At 47.3% G+C, this 22776-nt stretch overlaps 1 protein-coding gene across 2 annotated transcripts; it reads left to right on the plus strand.

The window, feature by feature from the left end:
• Positions 1-247: 247 nt before the first annotated feature.
• MLEC (malectin) lies at positions 248-16295 on the plus strand. 2 transcript variants are annotated; one of them, XM_054442417.1, is made up of 5 exons: positions 248-1794; positions 8536-8714; positions 9266-9442; positions 9537-9594; positions 10753-16295. In XM_054442417.1, the coding sequence occupies exons 1-5, from the start codon at positions 1572-1574 to the stop codon at positions 10980-10982; spliced, it is 867 nt and encodes a 288-aa protein (XP_054298392.1). In that variant the 5' UTR covers positions 248-1571; the 3' UTR covers positions 10983-16295. The 2 variants fall into 2 exon arrangements, with proteins under 2 accessions (XP_054298392.1, XP_054298393.1); XM_054442418.1 differs by lacking the exons at positions 9266-9442; positions 9537-9594 and having other exon boundaries at positions 1378-1794.
• The last annotated feature ends 6481 nt before the right edge of the window (positions 16296-22776 follow it).

The raw sequence follows: 22776 nt of genomic DNA on the forward strand, positions 1-22776 counted from the left end.
CTGATAGTCTGTATTTCGGCACCCTGTTTTGTTCCTGTATAGCACTTATCACTGTTCTAACTAAACAATTAATTTCATTATGGGTTGTGCAAAGTCTATGATTCTCATGCGGGACCCCAGGTGTGTTTTTTGTTCATGTAGCACAAAGCTCATTGCCTAAGTAGTAGGTAGGATTGGCAGATAAAATACAAGAAGTCCAGTTAAGTTTGAATTTTAATAAACAATGCATTTTTTTTTTTTTAGTATAAGTGGGTCCCATTTGCTTATCTGAAATTCAAATATAACTGGGCTTCTCCTATTTTATCTGCCAAATCTGACAACCCTGGTAGTAGGGACTTGATACATTTTTTTCCTTTTAGGGAGAATTTCTAAATCGACCAGTATTTATGGAAAATACATAAGCGTTTTGTTTTTTTTGCCTTGACTCTGCCCTACACTTGCGGTGCGACCCTTTGGCAACATTCAGTCCCTTTCTGTGCCTCAGTTTCCCCATCGGAAAAATGGGAGTTTGAACAGAGACCGAAGCGCAGGGATCGCCAGTGTGGGAGAGCGCCGGGTGAACTGTGAAGGAGCAGGGAGGGAGCTCGGGCCGTGCCTGTACGGGACAACCCCGGCCTCCACTCCGGGCACCGCCGGTGGCGACTCCCGCCAGCGCCTAGGGTGCCTCGGTCCCGCCCCTACGCAGCGGAGGCCGGCTAGAGGCTGTCGCCATGGAGACGCGAGCAGCCTGGCGCCCCCTCGCTCTCAAAGCCACGCGTTTCCGCTGCGTTGGAGCCTTCTCATTGGACGGCCGTCGGGACGATACCACCCGCCCCGAGCCCGCTAAGGGGAGGGGGCGGGGCCTTATCCTCGTGGGATTCGTTCTCTGGAGACCTGTGTCCGCGGCCTCTCTGGGAAAGCATGGGTCCTCTCCCTCACGCGCGGAAAAGGACTGCGTCTCTTAGGTCTGGAGAGTGTCCATTGCTTCTCCTACTAGAATTTATGCTCATGCTGCTCCCTGAGAAAAGAAGAGGGGGCGGGAAAGTCGGCCACGCCCCCTCCAGAGCCTATTTGGTCTCAGGAGCTAGAGCACCGGAAGTGCTGGCGACGTGTCAGTGCGCCCTACCCTAAACCTTCCCCCCCAGGCCACCTTTCCCATTCAGCTGTGGTATTCCGGGGCCGCCTGGGCGCTGCACCCGCCACTTCCGCATCGAACCGCCGCTTCAACCGAACTCACTCCCTCTGCGCGCGCTCCATCTCGTGCCCGCTGCTGGGCCGGCGCTTGGGAGAAGCCACGCCCTTTCCCGCTCCTGACAACCAATGAGCGGGCGCCTCCCGGCGGGGTGGTGGGTAATTAATGAGGGCCGGGCGCTGATTGGCTGCAGGGTCGTGTCCGGGGGCCGGGCGGCGGGGTAGGTTGTTCCTGAGGTGGGAGGCGGTACCCGTGGCTGAGAAGAAGGAGGCCTGAGAGCGACATGTCCCCGGCGGCTCAGGCGGAGCGGCCCGTGGCGCTGTTTTTCTGAGTCCGGGGTGGCCTGGCAGCCGGCCGAAGACGAGGGTCGGCGGGGGCTGCCCCCGTGGTGGTGGCCGCCATGCTGGGAGCCTGGGCGGTTGAGGGAACCGCTGCGGCGCTCCTGCGACTGCTGCTGCTGCTGCTGCCGGCGATCCGGGGACCCGGGCTCGGCGTGGCCGGCGCGGCGGGGTCCGGGCTGCCCGAGAGCGTCATTTGGGCGGTCAACGCGGGCGGAGAGGCGCATGTGGACGTGCACGGGATCCACTTCCGCAAGGACCCTTTGGAAGGCCGGGTGGGCCGAGGTGAGAGTCCCCCTGCCGAGCCGCGGGATCCGGGGCCTGCTGTGCTGGGCGCAGCTGGCCGGGGGCTGCGGGCCCCGAGCCCCTTTCTACCCTGGGGCCGCGTCTCTGGAGCGAAGTTTCTCTCTGCAGCTTCTTCGGGGGCCCGCTCTGAGCTCAGGGCCTGGCACTGGCTCCAAGGTACCTAGAGTCATACAGGCAGAGAGTTGGCCAGAAGTTAGTTATATTTGGATTTCTCGTCCTGCATTTTCTCAACCCCTCACTCCCATCCAAGCTGGGAGAGAAATGACGAAGGCGGCCTTTTGCCACCTCCAGGCCTCGCGGGTTGTAGGTCATGGGTGCCCCTGCTTCTCCTGTCGAGACCGTTCTTGGGAGATTCTCGTCGACCTAGGAATCGGCCGCTTTCCTTGCCCCTTCTGCAGGAGCGGGGCTTGATTCTTAGCCAGAATAGGAAGGAATCTTCGAAGAGAATGGGCCAGGAAAGTTTGATTGTAGCCTCCTCCTCCGCCCTCTTTTCGAGCGAAGAATATGTGTGCTTAAAAGTAGAATCGGCAGGCCGCCCCCAGAGGATGGTTCTATCGAAGCCATCCTGCACGTGAGGCTGGTGGCTGTGTGTGAACTGGGTCAACCAGTGTAAGAATCCGAATGGTCTATCAGAGAATGCCTACAACCTCCCCTAGGTGATCCTGAGAGTTCTAATTCCAGCTTAGGGGGAAAATGATTGTGACTTGTTGGGCAACAGTGGTTAACAGAGCTGCTCCCTTCCCAAAGTTAGTGTGTGTCAGAATTGCCAGGACAGCTGGTTAAAAATGCAGATTCCTAGTCCCCACTCGAAATCGATTATAGTAGATTGAGCTTTTTTGCTGGGACCCAGGTTTCTGCACCAGGGGCTTGTGATGTAGGTTGCCCCGAGACCACTGTTTTGGAAGATCTGCTTTATAATCTTTGTTTCTTCTGTTGGAGGGATTGGAAAACAGGTTTCAGAAGGAAGTTCTTTGCTTCGTGTGTTGGAAGGAGATTGATGCTGTATGCTGGATTCAGAGGCTGCCAAATTGGCAGTATGCCACCTCCAGACAACCAGGAGACAGACTCACTCTTCGCTTTCTCTCGCTCTTTTTCTGCGATGCCCAGATTTGGCTCTTGCTTTTACTAAAAGAGTTAGTTCTTCCCAAGTCGATTGCAGTGTCCTGGAGTTTGTTATATTAAGGAGTTTATTGCCTTTCACACATGTGAGGGTCTTGGGACACAGGGCTGTTTTCTGAAGTTCTATGTTTGTCTTGGAGTTTGTTGAGCCGTGGCATGTAGATCACAGTAGCCTGGGTTCAGCTGACTCAGGGCTCCAGTCTTTAGCAGCTGTCACAGCAGCCAAAGCCAGACTTTATAGCAGGAGGTCATTACTATCTCTATCGTGGACCCTTCCTCTTTCTTAACGAGTGTGGGCAGGGAGGAAGGAGCCCTTGAGGAAACTAGACAGTTTGTGGACTTTGCCTCTTGAGATAGCTGTGGTGAGGGCACTGAGCGGATGGTTTCTTTCACTTAGCAGATACCAGGCCTTACATTGGTTACATCGTCCTATTCAGTCTGTTGTGCAGAGGATAAAGCCGAGTAAGACCACACAGGTTTAGTTCCCAGATACTGCCCTTATTCAGAAATTCCGGTTTTAATTTGCTTTTTAATTTGCTGATGCAGGTGGTGTGTGTGTGTGTGTGTGTGTGTGTGTGTGTGTTTCTTTGGCCTGGTCAGCAGTCAGCCAAGGTGTGTGTGTGTGTGTGTGTGTGTGTGTGTGTGTGTGTGTGTGTGTGTGTGTGTGTGTGTGTGTGTGTGTGTGTGTGTGTGTGTGTGTGTGTGTGTGTGTGTGTGTGTGTGTGTGTGTGTGTGTGTGTGTGTCTTTGGCCTGGTCAGCAGTCAGCCAAGATCTCTGTCCTTGGGTTATTGGCTCATGGTTGCAGTTCCTTGGGAGGAGTTTATTATAGCTGGTAAAATTACATGAGACCTACCAAAGCTTGTGTGTACTGGAGTCCTATTTCGGACACTGGCCCTTGGGGCATTGTATAAATGAAGGTTCTCTGCTAAGGTTCCCCTCTCCATTCTACCAGTCTGGGTAAGAATTGGAGCAGTATTAAGGCATGGATGGGGAGTGGGAGGTGGCGCTTGTCAGCTGCAGTTTGGACCAGCTTGTTGCAACATTGCACTTACCAGGTTCCTGAGAAAGGCATTTTGCTGGCTTTAGGTCGGGCTGAGATGCGCATAAGCTTGCACTCTCAGGAGGCAGCTCTCTACTAAGGAGTCAGTCCTACCAAGGGAAGTCCAGCTGTTCATGCTGCCTTTCTTCTGGGCCTGTTTGGTTAAGGGTGTGCCAGGTATTTGGAGACCCTTGCCTCGTGCAGCTATTTACACTGATTGCAGTAGCAACTGTATGCCTTATTTCTTTTCCCACCTGCCCATGATATTGTTTCCAGCATGCTGACAAAAGTTGATTTTATGTTGAATGAATTTAGGTATTTGTTACCAAGTTAGTCCAGATAAGGATTTGGCCTTCTTTTGAACTTGCTGTTTCTGTATAGTTTCTTTGTAGTTCAACATTCTTGTAATTGTGAGTGGCCCAGGGCACCTAGTGGCTTCTGCTTTCAAAAGCAGTTCAGAATATTTATTGAATTTCATTTCTGCCTTGAGGATAGCTAGTGCTTACAGCCTGGGAAAGGCTTTTTCAGCCTGTGTGCTTCCACAGATGGGAGCACCACTACAGAAGGTGGTTTAGAAGCGTTCACCTTGGGGTTTTGGTATGAGGCACATTCCAGGGTTTTTATTTATTTATTTAAAAAAATTTTTTTTGTTTTTTATTGTAGACACAGGGGTCTCGCTATGTTGCCCAGGCTGGTCTTGAACTTCTGTCCTCAAGTGATCTTCCCACCTTGGCCTCCCAAAGTGCTGGGATTACAGGCGTGAACCATCGTGCCTGACCATGTTCCAGATTTGTAACTTGGTCATTTTGAGTTCCTCTTCACTCTGACTAGGAAAAGACCTGGTTATTTGACCTGAGGGCACAGAATTTTGCTTGAGTTTAGGGAAGGCTATTTCCTCTTCATAGAAAGATACCTGCTAAAGTCGCGTGTCCTCGAGAAACTTGCTTTATGTCTCTGAGCCTTGTTTTCCTTCTCGAAAAAACTCTCATGCTTTAGAAATTTCTGATAAGACTATAAACTCTCCTGTCCAGAGTAGCTTAAAGTGTCTATGTCACTTTTTTTTTCCTTGATGACCTTTTACATGGAATTAAAAATAGGGCAGAACATGGCTCCAGAGGGGAAAAAAGCTGGCTGGGGACCAGAGCCTATCAGGTTGCTAATGCTGTAACCGTAAGGAAGACCCTTTCCTGGGCTGCCTTCCTTTCAGCTGGGGAAGGATTTGGCTTTGCGGAGGTGAGAGCTTGAAAGATGGGATGAGAGAGGAGTCACTGCTGGCTCTGATTTGCTCAAAGCCATGGGAGTTGTTTAGAATTCTCTACCTCTACTGTCACCTAACAGGCAGGCTTCATCTGCAGGCCTTCCAAGTAGTGGAAGTTCACAGGTAGAAAATTTAGGTCCCTGAATTCCTGGGTTCCCTGTCTCAGCCCATTCAGAACAATTCTTTAGGTACTGGCCTCACTTGAGAAAGAAGTGATCCAGAAGAACAGTCTAGTGACCAGGAGATCTGAGGGTGGGGTGGGAGTGACGCTAGAGCACCAAGGGGAGCTCTACAGCTGTGTTCTCATGGAGGACAGGCTTCTGCTCATTCTGGCTTTCCCACTCTTGTGCTTCCCAGTTGCAGTTTTCCAGTTAGTTTTATTACTTCCTTTTCTTTTGATCCATTCCCTAAACTGCCTTGAGTGGAGGCATTTATTTAGTGCTTATTGTGTGCATATCCTTGCCTGGCTAGCATACCCATGTTTCTGTGTCTCTCTCTGTGTGAGGCGTTGTATTGAGCTCTTTATACGGATTGTTTTATCCTTACCACAATGCTGTGGGATAGGTGGTGTCCCCATTTTATAGGTGAGAAAACAGACCTAGAGAAAACAACTTGTTCAGTGACACTTCGTGTATGTCTTTTCCTGAACCCTGTGCTGAATTTTCCAAGGAGCCTAGTTAATACATTGTCTAAAACTAAGAAAGAGCAGACATAATGTAGGCCCTTCGGCCCCCTTTCTTTTTGGTTAACTGAATTATGCCAATTTCAGCAGCATGCTGACTGTACACTTCATTGTATTTTAGAGAAATCTGTTTCGCTGTGAATGCATAAAGGCTAAGGAGGGAAGAAAAACCCTTATTTGCTGCTGCATCTCTTGGGACTTGGGCAAATTCAACTTTGCATGTGGCAGATCTCTTGGGAAAGCCACTTGGGTTTTCAAGGGAAATATTTTAAAGGTAATTCCAAGGTTGTTAAGTAATTTTTGTTCACATGGTTGAGTTTTCTTCACTGTGGGACTGAGACTGCCACAGATTACATTACTGTCAGTTCCTCACTTTTTCCACTTGGCAAGAAGAAAAAAAAGATGCGGCCTGGTGCGGTGGCTCATGCCTATAATCCTAGCACTTTGGGAGGCCGGCGCGGGCAGATCACCTGAGGTCAGGAGTTCGAGACCAGCTTGGCTAACATAGTGAAACCCCGTTTCTACTAAAAATACAAAAAATTAGCCGGGCGTGGTGATGCGCGCCTGTAATCCCAGCTACTTGGGAGGCTGAGGCAGGAGAATCGCTTGAACCTGGGAGGTGGAGGTTGCAGTAAGCTGAGATTGCGCCATTGCACTCCAGCTTGGGCAATAAGAGCGAAACTCCGTCTCCAAAAAAAAACAAAAACAAAAACAAAAAAACAATTCCCCACCCATGCACAAAATTTTCTGTGTATCTATAAATCCAATGTAGTTGATGTTCCAGATTTGTAAGGATCACGGTCCTCATGGAAGAAGGAAATTCTTAGAGCTCAGTTGGAAGAGAAACAGCAGTCTTTCAGTCTTCATAGGTTTGTATCCCGGGGCAGTGGTTTTTTGAGGCTGGAAAGGAGGGGGAGCATGTTAGCAGTACATCCTTTGTATGCATTGCTCAGCTACTCTTTGATTTCTTGAGGAGAAATAGGAAGAAAAAAGTCTGAAGACAAAAGTGCAATGAGTTTCCTCTTCCATTGTCTCATCAGTCCCTCTGATCTCGTGGCTAATGTCACTTACAGGAACCGTTAACCGTTATGTTTATTTTTTTGAGGTCTTGACCTCAGCCACTGGGTCTTTTTGTTAATCTTTTACCTTTGCCATGTCTTCTCCCTTGTTGATGATTCAGAAGATAAAGCTCTGGGGATGACAGCCCCTGGCCTTCTCCCAGAGGATCTAGTTGCCAGATGTCTTCAGGGTCACCACGTGAGATTGGAAGGCAGTCTTGAAATCTTAATTTCATGCGGGAGGAGAGACTACGTGACTGCTACATCTGTAGTTGGAAAAGTATATTTATGGAGCACTGGAAAGCCTTACTGTGTTTATAGGATAAAGGAGTCAGGCTACTCTCTGGAGGAAGCAGAACTATTTACCTCTGAGACTGAAATGTGATATCTTATATTTGCACAAAAAAGATTCAGCCTGGCGTGGTGGCTCACGCCTGTAATCCTAGCACTTTGGGAGGCCGATGCGGGCGGATCACCTGAGGTCAGGAGTTTAGTTTGTTGTGCGAGAGGAAGAAAAAAACATATATACCACTGTCTTATACCAAGGTTGGGAGAGGGCCAGGGCCAAGAGAGGTTTTCCGCTCTTCTGATACTGACCCGAGTTAAGTAACTTTTTACTTTTACCCTCTCTCATTCCTTGTCAGTTTGTGAAATGTGAAAGGTGATTCCCCTAGGACTTGGACATCTTAGGCAGATTGTCTTTCCCTGCAGGATGCTCTAGCCTTGTGGACGAATGGCATGGCTTCACTGCTTTGCAGGCACCTCCTTCATTGTCATTTGTTCATTCAGCAAACTGTATGAGTGGCGACTATGTGCCAGGTCCCATGCTAGGCACTGGAGGTGCAGTAGTGACTTTTTTTTTCTACTGTTGGTTTATCTGAGTGAATGTTCAAGTGAGTAGGTGAGGTGGAGTTTTTTGAGTCTGTGGGAAGTAGGGAAATTAGCATCACACCTTTCTTTTATGAGCCTGTTTTTGTTTACAGCTTTGGAACTTTTTGAATGAAAATTATTAAAAAAAACCACAACAACTAAAGCTGGAATTTTATTTGTAAGGACAATGAAGAATGACTTTCCAAAGCAGATATCCTGTTTGTTTTAGACTCTGGGCTTTTCTGAATGAGAGAAAACATTCTTTGAACTTCATCTTGTATGGAGTTCCTGGCCATCCCCCTTGTTTTAGGAGGTTTCTCTGAAGCCCTCCCTCTTGGGGAACCAGGCAGCTGCAACACAGCACTTTCTTCTGGTAATGAGTTAGACTTGTTCTCCGTACAGTCAGGGGGAAAAAGTCATTTTAATGTGCTCTTAGAAAGTTCCGCTCTGAGGTTTATAGGGGCTGTTGGCCTGATTAGTGTTTAGTTTCTTTCATTTTACTCTTCCATAGTAATGGCTGTATGATCCCTGCCTTTGTTGGAGCTCTGTTTGGAGCCAGGTGCAGAGTGGGTGGCCCCTTTTATGGAGAGGGTTATTAGCATTGCCCTGGAAATGCCTCTGGCTGTTCTGGGGTCTTTGCTCTTCTTTTGTGTCTTGCCTCTGATGTGCTTTCTCTTTGTCTTTTGTCCTCAGCCTCAGACTATGGCATGAAACTGCCAATCCTGCGTTCCAACCCTGAGGACCAGATCCTGTATCAAACTGAGCGGTACAATGAGGAGACCTTTGGCTATGAAGTGCCCATCAAAGAGGAGGGGGACTATGTGCTGGTCTTGAAATTTGCGGAGGTCTACTTTGCACAGTCCCAGCAAAAGGTGAGGCCTAGTCAGGCTGCTGCTTGACCAGTAGGACATTGCTGCTTTTGGACATTCCACTATTATGGGGCTAGAGAGTGTGAGAGCCTCTCCAGAAAGGCAGAACAGATGAGCTCTAGAGAAGCATGTTCCATAGTCCACAAGGCTGCACTTGCCTTGGGGGCGAGTGACAGAAAGCAATGCCAGAATCCTTGTTTTGCCAACTAATCGATCCTGTTAAGGCCCTCCTGGCTGCTTCCCTCCGTGGTTTGCCGCACCTTCTTGTTTTTAGCCTTATTTTTCCTCTGTCCCTTCCTGTGAATTTCCTTCTTCCTATGCTAAGCTTTTTGTTTGTATTCTTTGTTCCTTAAAGCCAATATAAGACCTCGGCAGCGAAGGAACATGGCTTTGATTTGACCCGGGTTAAGAATGCTAGCCACCCTGGATATCCAGACCCATCATTTCTTAAATTATTTTTGAACTTGAGGCCCAAACAGGTGCATGATGCCCAACTGCTTGAAAGGATGTAAAGCTGATGGTTTTGACATTGTTTCCTTTTCTTATCCTGGAAGGTATTTGATGTACGATTGAATGGCCACGTCGTGGTGAAGGACTTGGATATCTTTGATCGTGTTGGGCATAGCACAGCTCACGATGAAATTATACCTATGAGCATCAGAAAGGGGAAGCTGAGTGTCCAGGGGGAGGTGTCCACCTTCACAGGGAAACTCTACATTGAGTTTGTCAAGGTAATTCCCCTATTCTGCCCATTGCTGAAGAGAGTGGGTACAGGGTAAGTTGTTTGCTGCTGTGTGGGGTTGACCACTGTTTCCCTTTTCCTAGGGGTACTATGACAATCCCAAGGTCTGTGCACTCTACATCATGGCTGGGACAGTGGATGGTAAGTTGTGTTCTGACCTGCTTTTTTGACTTGAGGGATGTGGTTGAGGAAGCCCTTGGGAGGTAATTGAGCTGATCACTATTTTGGAAACACTTAAAGCTAAATTGTAGGGGATTCAGAATCAGTTGGATGAGGATGAAGCATAACATGGTACTAGCCACAAGCTTTGGAGTCAGGTCTATGTATATCTTGTTGCTGCCATTTAATCAGATGTTTGTCTTGGGTGGATGCTTTTAATTTCCCTATAAATTGGGATTAATAATGGTACCTATTGGTGTACCCTGACCTTTGTAGTCATTTGGGATCACCTAAAACTTGTCCTTATTCTGTTTGTTTGACATCTCTTTCCTAGGGGAAAAAAAGGTAAAAGGAGGAGTCCTGTAGGGTTTTGGTATGCTCTGAAAGATTCCAGCATTGCTGGACTGCACTGGGACAAAACTTCACTTATTTATGTCTCCTTATCCTTGGGATCAAGTCTTAGAGTATATTTCTTTCTCAGGGTTTAGATTCTCCTGGTTGCCAGCATCTCAGGCTGATTTTTGCAGAGAAAGCTGCGTCTTTGTGACATTTCTCCCCCATTCCACCTCTGTACCTTTCCCCAACTCAATCTTGAATGCACTGAGGATTTCATCCTATTGTCTTGATGTCCCCCAAATGCTGATATTATGACATCTAGGAGGATGAATGTCTTAACACCAAACAGACCTGTGTTCAAGTCCCTGAGGAGGAGGCAGGACAGAGGGATAGTGTGTGCTGGGAACCCAGAACTCTCTGGGTCAACTTTTCTTCAGTTGTTGTGTGAATCAAAAGGGAATGTGGGCTTGTGGGAGGAGGAGAGATTTGAAAAGGTTAAAGTTTAGGCATTGGGTCATTGTCCCTGTCCAGTCTGGTTATCTTGGGGCTCTGTACAAGTAGAACAGGAAGGTAAGATAGTGAACCTCCCTATGAGCACGGCTTTTTCTACTTTCTAGTTAAATCTAAAGCTTTTGCAGCACTCTGCTGTTCTGTAGACCAGAGGCTATTTCTGCTACTTCTGGTCTTTTCTCTGGACCCAGGTTCAATCACAGCAATCTCTTTATTGTGGCTTATTTGCTGCTTTTAAGGGTCTCTCTTACTTAGATGCTGTGGGTCTTAACAGTGTTTTCTTCCTTGTGTTAGATGTACCAAAGCTTCAGCCTCATCCGGGATTGGAGAAGAAAGAAGAGGAAGAAGAAGAAGAAGAATATGATGAAGGGTCTAATCTCAAAAAACAGACCAATAAGAACCGGGTGCAGTCAGGCCCCCGCACACCCAACCCCTATGCCTCGGACAACAGCAGCCTCATGTTTCCCATCCTGGTGGCCTTCGGAGTCTTCATTCCAACCCTCTTCTGCCTCTGCCGGTTGTGAGAACAAATGACTATCCTGAACAGGGTGGAGGGGTGTGGGAAAGAAACCAGCCATATTGGTTTTGGTGTCTATATTTTTCACAATGATTAATGAAAAAAAAACAAAGACAAAAAAACACACATCAATTAAAGGAGACAAAAAGAGGCAGAGCGAGTAGAGAGCAGCCCTCATTCACCACCTGGTCCCAGACCTGCTTCGGTCCTCGTCCTCTCTTTGTGGCTGGCCCCCAGCCGTCTCTTTCCTCTTGAGGATACTTAGGGTAAACTGGATCCTTCCTGCTCAAGGATCCTCATTTGTATACCTAGTGGAAAGGACTCTGAACTCAGAGGAGTCACTGTTCCTTTTTTTAGTTTAGAAATTAACAGCAGGGAAATACCATCTTATTACCTGAGACGACCAGCACTGGGAGTTAGGTATGGTCTGAAGTTATGTCTAGATAAGACTTCAGATGTCCTGGGATTGAAAGAATGCGTGCGAAGGGGTAGAATTTGTGCGGTAAAGACTTAAAAAAAAAAGTAGGGAGATTAAAAAAAAAGAAAGAAAATGCTTCCTTATCTGGAAGCCTTTCTGGATTAATCCAGTGATGGTCCCACCTTTAGTGTTTGAGCTTTGTCATTGCTTGTCTCCCTGGCATGTACCAGTTATAGACTGTCCGGCATCCAAGACGTTTCGGTTATGTCGGGTCCTCAGATCGCCTCTGACTTGTTACCACAACAAATCATTTTGATTTCAGTGCCTGTTGGGGACTTGATTTCTTCTCAGTTTTGTTTGTTTGTTTGTTTCCTTAATCTGGCTCATTTGAAATTTCTTCTCCCTCTCAACCATCCTACTAAGTTATAGCCAAGAAGGGAAGGAGACACGGGGATTTGGGGTTCTCTGCTTGAATGTCTTCTCCTTTACCACCTCACCTTGCTGGTACCTCCCTCCCTGGATCTCTGAGCCAGCAGCCAGGAGGACCTGACCTAGCAGTTCTTTACTGGCCCCTTTGTAGGGTCTTGCTGCCAGGGGGCAGGGATGCTTTCCAGCCTGCAGCAACAGAACACTTGACCTTAAAAGTCTCTTCTGGTCTTTGGATTAGAAAAGGCTTATGTTGGCATAGCTTAAGAGCAACCTCAGAGACTTGAGCCCTACTAAGTGACTGACCACTGTTTAGAGTGTCTGGTATCTGATGTTCATTTATTCCCATGTTCTTGTGTGTCACAGTTCAGCCAGTTTTGGTTTATGCCTAGAGCTACTTCAAGGAACTAGACTAATTAGCTATATAGGTCCAGCGATGATTCTTATTGATCTTAATAGTATGCTCCTCCCTCCCCTGTCCTTTCATTTCTCTATCCAGGTAGCAGTCAGGTTCTTGGTGTGATGGGACTGAAAGAATTCCAGTCAGCCAGAGCCTTGGCAGCTCTGAAGCTAACCTTAGCATCTAAGTGTCGGTCTTGAATTCCCTGAAAAAATTTCTATAGGAAATGAAGCTTCCCTGGTCCCCTCCTTTCTGGCCATTGTCATCCATTTCCCTGTTAGGGCAACAATGAAGGAGGACCCAGCCAAGCTAGAAGGAATTTTGTGGATGGGAGACAGCAGGATTAGCTTCAGCTTGGGCTGGAGCAGTCAATATAGGATCTCAGGCCAGGCCCACTTTTCTAGAATGTGTTTAATTTTGAGTTTGCTTTATTAGATATGTTTTTTAAGAGCTCTATATATTTGAACTGCTCCTTATGTGACAAAATAGGTAGTTCTTGGGCTCATGTCCTGGGTTTTGGCTCTTTAATGATTACTCCAGGCCAGCATTTAGTCATTTGAGAATTGTAGCCTGTTGTTTTCGGTGTGACTTGGGTCTCAGTGCTAGGGTATTGAGTCAGGCAGCTGGAGGGTTGTGGCCTGAGGCTGCAGTCAGAGGTATACTTCCCCTAGTGCTTCACACAGCTCCCCTGCTTCTAAAGGATAAGGTACTGTAGCCTTGGTCTTGGGGACCACCTGCCTGGGGCAGTGGACATCCTAACTAAACAGGCTTCTGGCAGTAGCTTTGGTTCCTATCCCATCGAAATTCCCCAAAGCCCTGGGCCACTGCCATTGGATTAGTCAAGATGAAGGAGGAGGACTGGCTGCCTCCATTTTGCCTTGTTTGTTAGTTTGCCTGGGTCTGTCTGAGGAAGGAGGGGGTCCCACCTTCCACCTCAACACATCCCTTCAGTGACTCAGAGTCTCAGAAGGAAACCCTGACTCCTGGGGCCATTTCCTAATGGTACTGTAAGCCAAGCAGCTTTGCTTCTGCCTCTGTTTCCAAGCCCACCCTTTTCCCCTGAGCTCAGGGTTAGGGATGGGCGCTTTCCTCTCTGGTTGTGAACCAAAGGAAGGAACATCTTTCTATGGCTAACAAAAACTAAAGGGGAAGTGAGGAAACAGGAAGAAGTATGGTGGGGGCTGGGGTAGACTCCCCTGGAGCCAAGCCTATCCAGCTAACAAGAGCTCCCTGGGGCTGGCCACAGCTGGCTCATGATGCTGAACTTGAAAGTTTTTTTGCTTTTGTTTTTGTTTTGTGGCTCCTCCAAGATATAGGTACATGAAGTTTAGGTTAAAGGGGTGGGATTCTTTATTTTTATTTTTGTATTGTATGTGTCAAGAATTACTCTGTTGTTCACGTTTTGCTTTTTGCACTGTTTGTTCCCCTATCTGTATTTTGAGCTTAGTGCTAGGCCTGAGAGGCTGCACCATAGGGAATGCGTGGGAGGTGGTGAGGGGTGCCAGTGAGGGGTGTGTGGAGGAGAGGCCTGGGCTCCTCTACTGGATCTACACTCTGTCCTAGGTTTTTAGATCCCACTGAGCCCAGCTGGCTGAAAACAAGGACAGTCAGGGTGAAACTTCTTTTGCCAGAAGTGTGGCCTGAGTTGAATTTCCGGGAGGATGACGCAGATGTCTGCTGCAGAGATGGGCTGAGAGTTCTGCAGTCTAGCTCTGACTTAGGTCAGGGGCCAGTTGGTCTCTAATCGGACGTTTTTGGGTCTCACTCATGCTTACTGAAACATTGTGCCAAGAAACTCTGTGGGATTTGTGTCCCTTAAACCAGATTCACTTTTCTGAAAAATCTCCATTGTTGAGGAGAGGCTGCTGAGTCGACACCCGAGTTCTCATGACTGGGAAGATAGTTTTCTTCAGGTGTCAATGGCGTTAGACTCCCAGGAAGACTAGCCCTGCCCACAGGGCCACCTGTTGGTTTGAGAGCGTGTTCATGTTCTCTTGCTCTCACTGCCTAAGAGCTACTGGGATCACGTTAGCGGGCACTTAGGCTTTGATGAGAGGGCAAAGTTTGAGTTAGGTTTACCTCCCCCTTTCTGTGCCTGGGAACTGTTTGGTCCAGCTTTAGAACTGTGGTTTTGACTTCCTTATCTCTTGGGAGAAGCTTCTGTTTTAAGGAATTTCTCTTCCTTCTTCTCCTGCCTCTAGCCTCTCCTGGAAAGGCCTGGATATGGTTTCTGAAATCTCAGCTGAGAACTTCAGAAAACAGCAGCAGTATTTTCCTTTTCCTAGTGCTAAAATCCCTTTCTCTAGAAATTGGCTCACCTTGGGAAACCCAGAGAAAGAATCAGCAGGTTCTCTGCCCTCCCTGGGGGTTGGGGAAGGACCCACCCCGGTCAGCACAGTGCCTTTTCCTCTCCTGCTCTGAGCCAGGGTGGGGCATTCCCTCTAGATTCAGGTCTGGGCAGGGGTCCTATAGTCCCTGCCATGGGGCTGCTTTCCTGTCCTTTCCCTCCCCTTTGCTGGCCTACTGTGGCATAATTCAAGTGTCTTCTTGCCTTGAGGATCCTTAGTGGCATCAAATGGCAACATGGAATATTGTCCTCCATGCCTCTCCAGAAGGACCTAGGAGAGTAAGTGAGCTTTCCAAAGTGAGAGACGAATCTTTCTTTCTTTTTTTTTTAAAGGGCAGGATGGGTATGCGTTGGGCTTTCTCCTTCTGTGGCCCCGGAGGAAGGAGAGACTGAGGCAAGGCAAAGCGATAGTACACTGAAGCAGAACCAGAAACACCCAGGAACTGTTCAGAAATCTCAGAAGAAATCTGCTTCTTTTCGATGGAAAGATATAATTAACGATCAAAGAGCTCTAAGAAAATTGCAAAGAAGCCTTAATGTTCAAGCTTTAGAAAGATCAGAGCAATTTTTCTCTTTCAGTCCAAACTAAGACTCTCTGTATTTAAACCTCTCTGGGGCAAGAGGGCTAGATTTCCTCATTTTGTTATGAGACTAGATTGGTACCAATAGATCAGCTGCCTAGTGAGGGCGGGTTTCTTCTTTGCATCTGTGTAGCTTGCTTCCAGTCTGGCCTGTCCTTTCCAGCTGCCTTTTGTCTAGCCTGCTACGGGGGGCCAGATCATCTTGATAAGAGCAGGTGATTTGGGGACTAGCTGGGTTGGCAGGAAAAGAGCAGGATGGATCTCTTGGGACAGGTTCCCCCAGGAGTATAAACACAATGAGCCAGGATTGTGCTGGCAGCCAGGGAAACAGTAGTGCCTGTTTGAGTTGGCAGAGAGGGCCTTGGCACTTCTTGCATCCAGGCAGTCTTGTGAGATGGGGGCACATAGCACTGGGGAAAGCAGAACTCCATTCTCACCTCTATTTTGAGCTTCAGTGCTTTATTTCAGTATGAGGAAAAACAACAACAAACTGAAGTGCGCTTTCCGTCCTTTCAAAGGACAACTGTCGGGAAGGGAGAGCCGAGTTGTGAGGTAGGAGGGGAGCACTGGCAGGGAGAGACGTTCTTGACTCCTCTCTTCCCTGGTGTGTTGTGATCCAGGGAATGAAAAGAAATTTGACCCTGGATTGGTTCTCTCCTTGGACTTAAGGAATGTTACCTTTTCCTTCCACGAAGTTCTCCCAGGCAAGGACCAGCTGCCCATTCTGAGCCCAGGGCAGCCTCTTCAACCATTATTGGTCTAACCTGGCTTGTCAGGAAACCAACTCCACCCTTCCACATTGGGCCTGGCTGCTCTATTCTGTACCAAGTACTGGAGAAAAAGCATCAAGTTCTTAGCCCTTGTAGCTTCTACTCTAGTTTCCCATCCTCTCTCTGTGGAGGCCAAACCAACTCTTTGTCAGTAGCCACAACACGCATTGACAGCGGCACAGTGAGATATAACTGACGGGCTTTGAACCTGGTTGGCCGGGGAAGCTGTAGGGGTGGATAGAGCTGGCTTTCCTTCTGGGCTGTCTCCATCTGACCCTACTCCTTCCATGTCCCACCCCACTCCCACCAAAAAGTACAAAATCAGGATGTTTTTCACTGTCCATTGCTTTGTGTTTTAATAAACAATTTGCAGTGACACTCTGTGTTGGGACTGAGTTTGAACTTGATCTCAAAGTGTTGAAGTGATGGGGTGGGAAAAAGGAGACCCAGGGGTTCACTTGGCTCCAAAGAGTTCTCCTGTGACGAGGCTGGGAACTGTTGTCCATTTAGCTGTGTGTCTTTTGCTTTTCTTCTCTCTGGGATGTTTGCTTAGGGGAATCATTCTGTAAAACCCTTCCTGGTCATTTCAACTAGCAGCGCGTTTAAGGACAAAAAATTTGTTTTCACTTTCACTGGGACAACTAGGCACAGACTGTCCCACTCTTAAGGCACACTGGGCCTACTGCTGCCTCTCCTCACCATTCCCTTAGCCTCTGTGATAGCCCACGGACAAGCTAAGCTAACCTAAGCCATAGGAGATTTTTGTCTGCTTGCTCCTTTTCTGGTGTTTTGTCATTGTTGATTACACATTAGGAAGAACAGAATGCAGGCGGGATTTTTTTTCCTATTATTTATAAGCCACGTTTTATAGGTGAGGATCGTTGAGCCAGGCATGGTGGCTTATGCCTGTTATCCTAGCACTTTGGGAGGCGGAGGCCAGCAGATTGCTTGAGCCCAGGAGTATTGCTTGAGCCCAGGAGTTCAAGATCAGCCTGGGCAACATGGCGAAACCCCGTCTCTACTAAAAATACAAAAATTAGCCGGGCATGGTGGTACATGCCTGTAGTCGCAGCTACTTAGAAGGCTGAGGTGGGAGGATTACTTGAGCCCAGGAGGTCAGTGCTGCAGTGAGCTGAGATTTCGCCATTGCACTCCAGCCTGGGTGACACACACACACACACACACACACACACACACACACACACACACACACACACACACACACACACACACACACACACACACACACACACACACACACACACACACACACACACACACACACACACTGAAGCACACACACACACACACACACACTGAAGCTCAGAACAGTAACATACCCCAGACTAATGTAGTAAATGGTCAAGCCAGGGTTCAAATCCAGTCTGTCTGCCATCAAAGCCCAAGCTCTTTAAAGCTGTAAAGATAATTACAGCTGTCCATGACTGAGTCCTTGAAATGGGCTGGGCACAATGCCCAGCATTTTACACATGTTATCTCTCTTTTATCTTCAACAAACCAGTTGCTATTCCCCTTTAAGAGATGAAGTGACTTACACAAGGTAGCACAACCAACAAAAGGCGGAGCTGGGGTTTTAAACCAGGACTCCTGCTCTCCATCATTACCCTCTGCTGCCATCCATTTCTTCATGGTGCTGGGTGGCATGGCTCCAGAGCCTACCTGCGGGATTTCTCCGAGTGGGAATGGAGACTGCTGGCTTGCAGGAGTAGGGAGGGGTGGAGGCGGAGGAACTGGAGTTTGGCCTACCTCCCTCAGTTATCCCTTGAAGGGCAGAATTCAGTGTGCAGCCCCAAGAGTGAGGCCATTGTTGATGGAGTCTGTTCTCAGGGCCCAAACAAGCCAGGAGGCCCACAGAGCCTCTTTCTTAGGCTGAGCCCACCCATAATGAGTTCTTTCCTAATTCAGATTTCGTTGTTACTATTTCAAGTAGCTTTGCATGAGCTGCCAAATGGGGAAGAGACCTGAAGAACTCCCGCTCTAGGGAGTTGCAGGGAGGGAAATTGTCTGACAGAAGATCTTGGGCCAAGTACCGGGGTTGGGTTGGACCACTCTGTGGGTCCAGATCTTAATCTTACTAAGGAAATCAGGCTCCCGGTTGGCTGGAGCCGGTGAGACCTTTCTCCATACTTAGTACCCCCCATCCCCCATAAAGGAAGAGAGATGAGTTTTTCCAGTACTTACTGGAAAGCTCATTGCTATCGCAGTGGTGAGGGGTCAAGGCAGAAAGGAGGCAGAGCGTGGAGGTCCTGGAGCGGGCTTGCCTCTGCTCTCCAACAACCTAAGGCCACAGGCACCTCGCTGCAGCACCCTGGCCCAAGAGTCTCAGTTTCGTTTGTTCCTAACCACTTAACATTAGTACGAAATAACTCCACTTGCTTTGTCACTGCACTCTCTCACTTGGATCCATGGCTTCTCCCTGCCCTGTGCGCCTGCCCTGTGTGCCTGCCCTCAACAGAGGGGGTGTGGAGAAAGAGGCCACTTGTATATATTGCCATAGTGACCATTCATGGGACACTCTTCCTGGCACCAGTATAGTGCTTTTTCTTGCTGTTTTGTGTCTCTTCATAACAATCCTAGGAAAGACTTATGACTAGCCTGACTTACAAATGAAGGCACAAAGGCCTCAGGAGAGAAACGACCTGGCCAGAGTCACATAGCTGGTAATTGGCAGAGCAAAGGCTGGAACCCAACGCTGTTTGACCCCAAAATCTGTGCTTTTAGTGCCATGATATACTGGTTTTAAAGAGGAACTTTTGAGTATTGATAACTGATGAATCTGTGATTACATGGAGGTTTTATTTCTCTGAAAAAGTAACTTTTAAGACTTGTTGATATAAAGATCTATAAATATATACAGAAATAAATTCTTAAAAAGGTGTTCGGAGTGCAAAATGTGAAAAATCAATTTCTTTTCTTTTTTCTTTTTTTTCTTTTTTTGAGGCCAGGTTTTGCTCTGTCACCCAGGCTGGTGTGCAGTGGCAAGATCTTGGCTCACTGCAGCCTTGACCTCCCAGGCTCAAGCAATCCTCCCACCTCAGCCTCCTGAGTAGCTGGGACTACTACAGTGTGTAGCCACCACACCCAGCTAATTTTTATAATTTTTGTAAAGACAGGATTTTGCCATGTTGCCCAGGCTGGTCTCAAACTCTTGGGCTCAAGTGATACGCCCACCTCGGCCTCCCAAGTGCTGAGATCAGAGGTGTGAGCACCGTACCTGGCCTGAAAAATCATTTTCTTCCCTATCCCTCTAATCCCTAAAGGATAATACAGAGGACAGTCTGGTGTGTATCTTTCATTTTAAATGTATTTACATATATATATACACACACACACACACACACACACACACACACACACACACGCAGTCTTTTTAAACAAGTGGGAATATACCATACATATCATTCTGTGCCTTTTTTACTTAATATGTCTTAAGAGAGTTAGTTCATATAGATTGGTCAGTACATAGAGATTTTCCTCAGTCTCAAGGGCTGTACAGTATCTTATGGTTAGATTGTAATTGATTTTAGCAATCCCCTGTAGATGAACATTAAGATACTGCTCATTTTTTGCCAGTATAAACTGCTGCAGTGAACATGCTTATGCATACATCTTTGTGCGTATGTGCAGGTGTTTCTTTAGGGAATTCCTTTAAGGAATTACTGGATCAAACAATATATGCATTTAAAAATTTGAAAGTACTGTCCTCCATGGGGCTATATGAATTTTTACTCACCAATCTTGTGCTGTGACTTTGGAATATGCCAGAAATCTCTTTTGGAAACAGGTGGGATATAAATAATAAATAATGCTTTTTAAAAACAGCCCTCTGGCTGGGCGCAGTAGCTCACACCTGTAATCCTAGCACTTTGGAAGGCTGAGGCAAGTGGATCACCTGAGGTCAGGAGTTTGAGATCAGCCTGGCCAACATAGTGAAACTTCGTCTCTACTAAAAATATAAAATTAGCCAGGCGTGGTGGTGCATGCCTGTAATCCCAGCTACTCGGGAGGCTGAGGCTGGAGAATTGCTTGAACCTGGGAGGCAGAGGTTGCAGTGAGCCAAGATCATGCCATTGCACTCCACCCTGGCAACAGAGCAAGACTCCGTCTTAAGAACAAAAACAAAAAAACAGCCCTCAGCCAGATAGTGGAGTGACTTGGTACTAAGGAAATTACTAGCTCTTAGTCCCAGACCACAAGGCATGCCTGCAATCCCAGCCATGACTTGCTAATTCAGTGCATGCCATCTCTGGGGAGGCAGCAGAAAGCAGGACTGAACTTTCAGTCTTGGCAGGAAAATGCCAGTTGATGATGTCTTGCTTACCTTGGTTACACCAGCTCTGGGCCCCACCTGCCTGGCCTGATTTGAAGGCAGACTGCCTGGCTACTCTGGGACTGCCCTGGAAAACAGCCATTCTCACACCTCTTACAGGGAGGAAAACAGCCAGCCGGAGGGAGTCAGCCCTGAGCTGGGGGGAAAGGAAGGCTGACCCTTCTGCTTTTGGTGTCGGGATTACTATTTAACGCAGTAGTCCTCTATTTTCCTTCTTCCCCCAAATAAAGTGTTAGTATATGTAATTTTCAAAAGACATTTTAAAAGAGCCTTTCCCCACACCTCAAAACATTTGATGTGGAAAGGCGGATTGGAGGTTACACCCCTAATTTTTCCTATCCCTTTAAAAAATGAAATTATATATATTTCCTTCCCTTTCCCTTTCCTTTATTTCCTTCTTTCTTTTCTCGTTTCCTTCCTTTCCCCCCCCTCCTTTCTTACAGTCTCACTCTGTCACCCCTCAAACTCCTGGCCTCAAGCAATCCTCTGGCTTTGGCCTCCCAAAGTGTTGGTATTACAGGCATGAGCCACTGTGCCCAGCCAGTCTATTCCTTTTAACCAAAATTCATAGGTAGTGCCCAGAGAGAGTACAAGCTCTGACTCACATGGCAGTATTTAATTTAAAAAAAAAAAAAAAAAGCTGGGTGTGGTGGCTTACGCCTGTAATCCCAGCACTTTGGGAGGCTGAGGCAGGCGGATCGCCTGAGGTCAGGAGTTCAGGGCCAGCCTGACCAACATGGTGAAACCCCGTCTCTACTAAAAATATACAAATTAGCTAGGTGTGGTGGCAGACACCTGTAATTCCAGCTACTTGGGAGGCTGAGGCAGGAGAATCGCTTGAACCCGGGAGGCGGAGGTTGCAGTGAGCCAAGATTGTGCCACTGTACTCCAGCCTGGGCGACAGAATGAGACTCTGTCTCAAAAAAAAGAATAATAAAAATAAAAAATAAAATAAAATTAAAAAACAGGCCAGGCACAGTGGCTCACACATGTAATGCCAACACTTAGGGAGGCTGAGGCAGGTGGATCACAAGGTCAGAAGATCGAGACCAGCCTGTCCAACATGGTGAAACCCCGTCTCTACTACAAAAATTAGCTGGGCATGGTGGCGCGTGCCTGTGTTCCCAGCTACTTGGGAGGCGGAGGCAGGAGAATCACTTGAACCTGGGAGGCGGAGGTTGCAATGAGCTGAGATCGTGCCACTGCACTCCAGCCTGGGTGACAGAGCAAGACCCGTCAGAAAAAAAAAAAAAAATTAAGTTTGAGGTTGCTTTTAAATTTTAAAAGAAAGTAAGGCAACTTTGGCATAGAGTTTGCCTTCCAGACCCAGATCCAAAGGTATTTTCTTTTCTTTTCTTTTCTTTTTTTTGAGACAGAGTCTTGCTCTGTTGCCAGGCTGGAGTGCAGTGGCGTGATCTCAGCTCACTGCAACCTCCACCTCCCAGGTTCAAGCGATTCTCCTGCCTCAGCCTCCCGAGTAGCTGAGACTAAAGGAGTGTGCCACCATGCCCAGCTAATTTTTGTAGTTTTAGTAGCGACGGGTTTTCACCATATTGGTCAGGCTGGTCTCGAACTCCTGACCTTGTGATCTGCCTGCCTCAGCTTCCCAAAGTGCTGGGATTACAGCCGTGAGCCACTGCACCTGGCCAGTATTTTCTTTTTAAAAAAGTATACAAGCAGCCCATGATTATATGCTTGAGATAAAATAGTACAGAAGTAGTTCTAAATAATGTCAAGTGAATATATTTCCTTTAGTCTCTTCTGATACTCTCCTCCCCAGACATAATCAAAGTTAATGTTTTAATGTATATCCAGACCTTTTCCTTTACAGTTACAAATGCATATTTATATTTATGTCTATGTTTATCTGTCTATTTTTTTTTTTTTTTTTGAGACAGGGTCTCATTCCCATGGCGCAGGCTAAAGTGCAGTGGTGCGATCTCAGCTCATACGCCTCGGCTTCCTGGGCTCCGGTGATTCTCCCACCTCAGCCTCCTGAGTAGCTGGTACTACTGGCATGCACCAACACGCCCAGCTAATTTTTGTATTTTTAGTAGAGATGGGGTTTTGCCATGTTTCCCAGGCTGGTCTCGAACTCCTGGGCTCAAGCAATCTGCTCACCTTGGCCTCCCAAAGTGCTGGGATTACAGGCATGAGCCACCACACTCGGCCCACATCTAAATATTTATATACTTTTTATTTTAAATAAATGGGATTCTCGGCTGGATGCAGTGAGCTGTGATTGTGCCACTGCACTCCAGCCTGGGTGACAAGAGTGAGACCCTGTCTTAAATAAATAAATACATAAATATGACTCTGTACCTTGCTTTTTGCCTTACTTAATATATGTTTGAGATCTTTCCATACTAATATATATGTCTCATTTTTTATAACAGCTCTATGTAACGTGAATGGATACAAATGTAATTTATTGTAATTTGTCAATATTACAAATCTCTGTGCATACATGTAGGGTAAATTCCTGGATGTGGAATTGCAGGTGAAGAG

The sequence above is a fragment of the Pongo pygmaeus genome, chromosome 10 (genome assembly GCF_028885625.2).
Source record: "Pongo pygmaeus isolate AG05252 chromosome 10, NHGRI_mPonPyg2-v2.0_pri, whole genome shotgun sequence".
In the NCBI taxonomy this organism is placed as follows: Eukaryota; Metazoa; Chordata; class Mammalia; order Primates; family Hominidae; genus Pongo; species Pongo pygmaeus.

What these genes read in the sequence shown, in the direction of transcription:
- MLEC (XM_054442417.1), top strand. Translation starts at nt 1,572, where the DNA reads ATGCTGGGAGCCTGGGCGGTTGAGGGAACCGCTGCGGCGCTCCTGCGA. An exon ending in TTGCACAGTCCCAGCAAAAG is followed by an intron (nt 8,715 to 9,265) that starts GTGAGGCCTAGT and finishes TTATCCTGGAAG; the next exon opens with GTATTTGATGTACGATTGAA. An exon ending in TCTACATTGAGTTTGTCAAG is followed by an intron (nt 9,443 to 9,536) that starts GTAATTCCCCTA and finishes CCCTTTTCCTAG; the next exon opens with GGGTACTATGACAATCCCAA.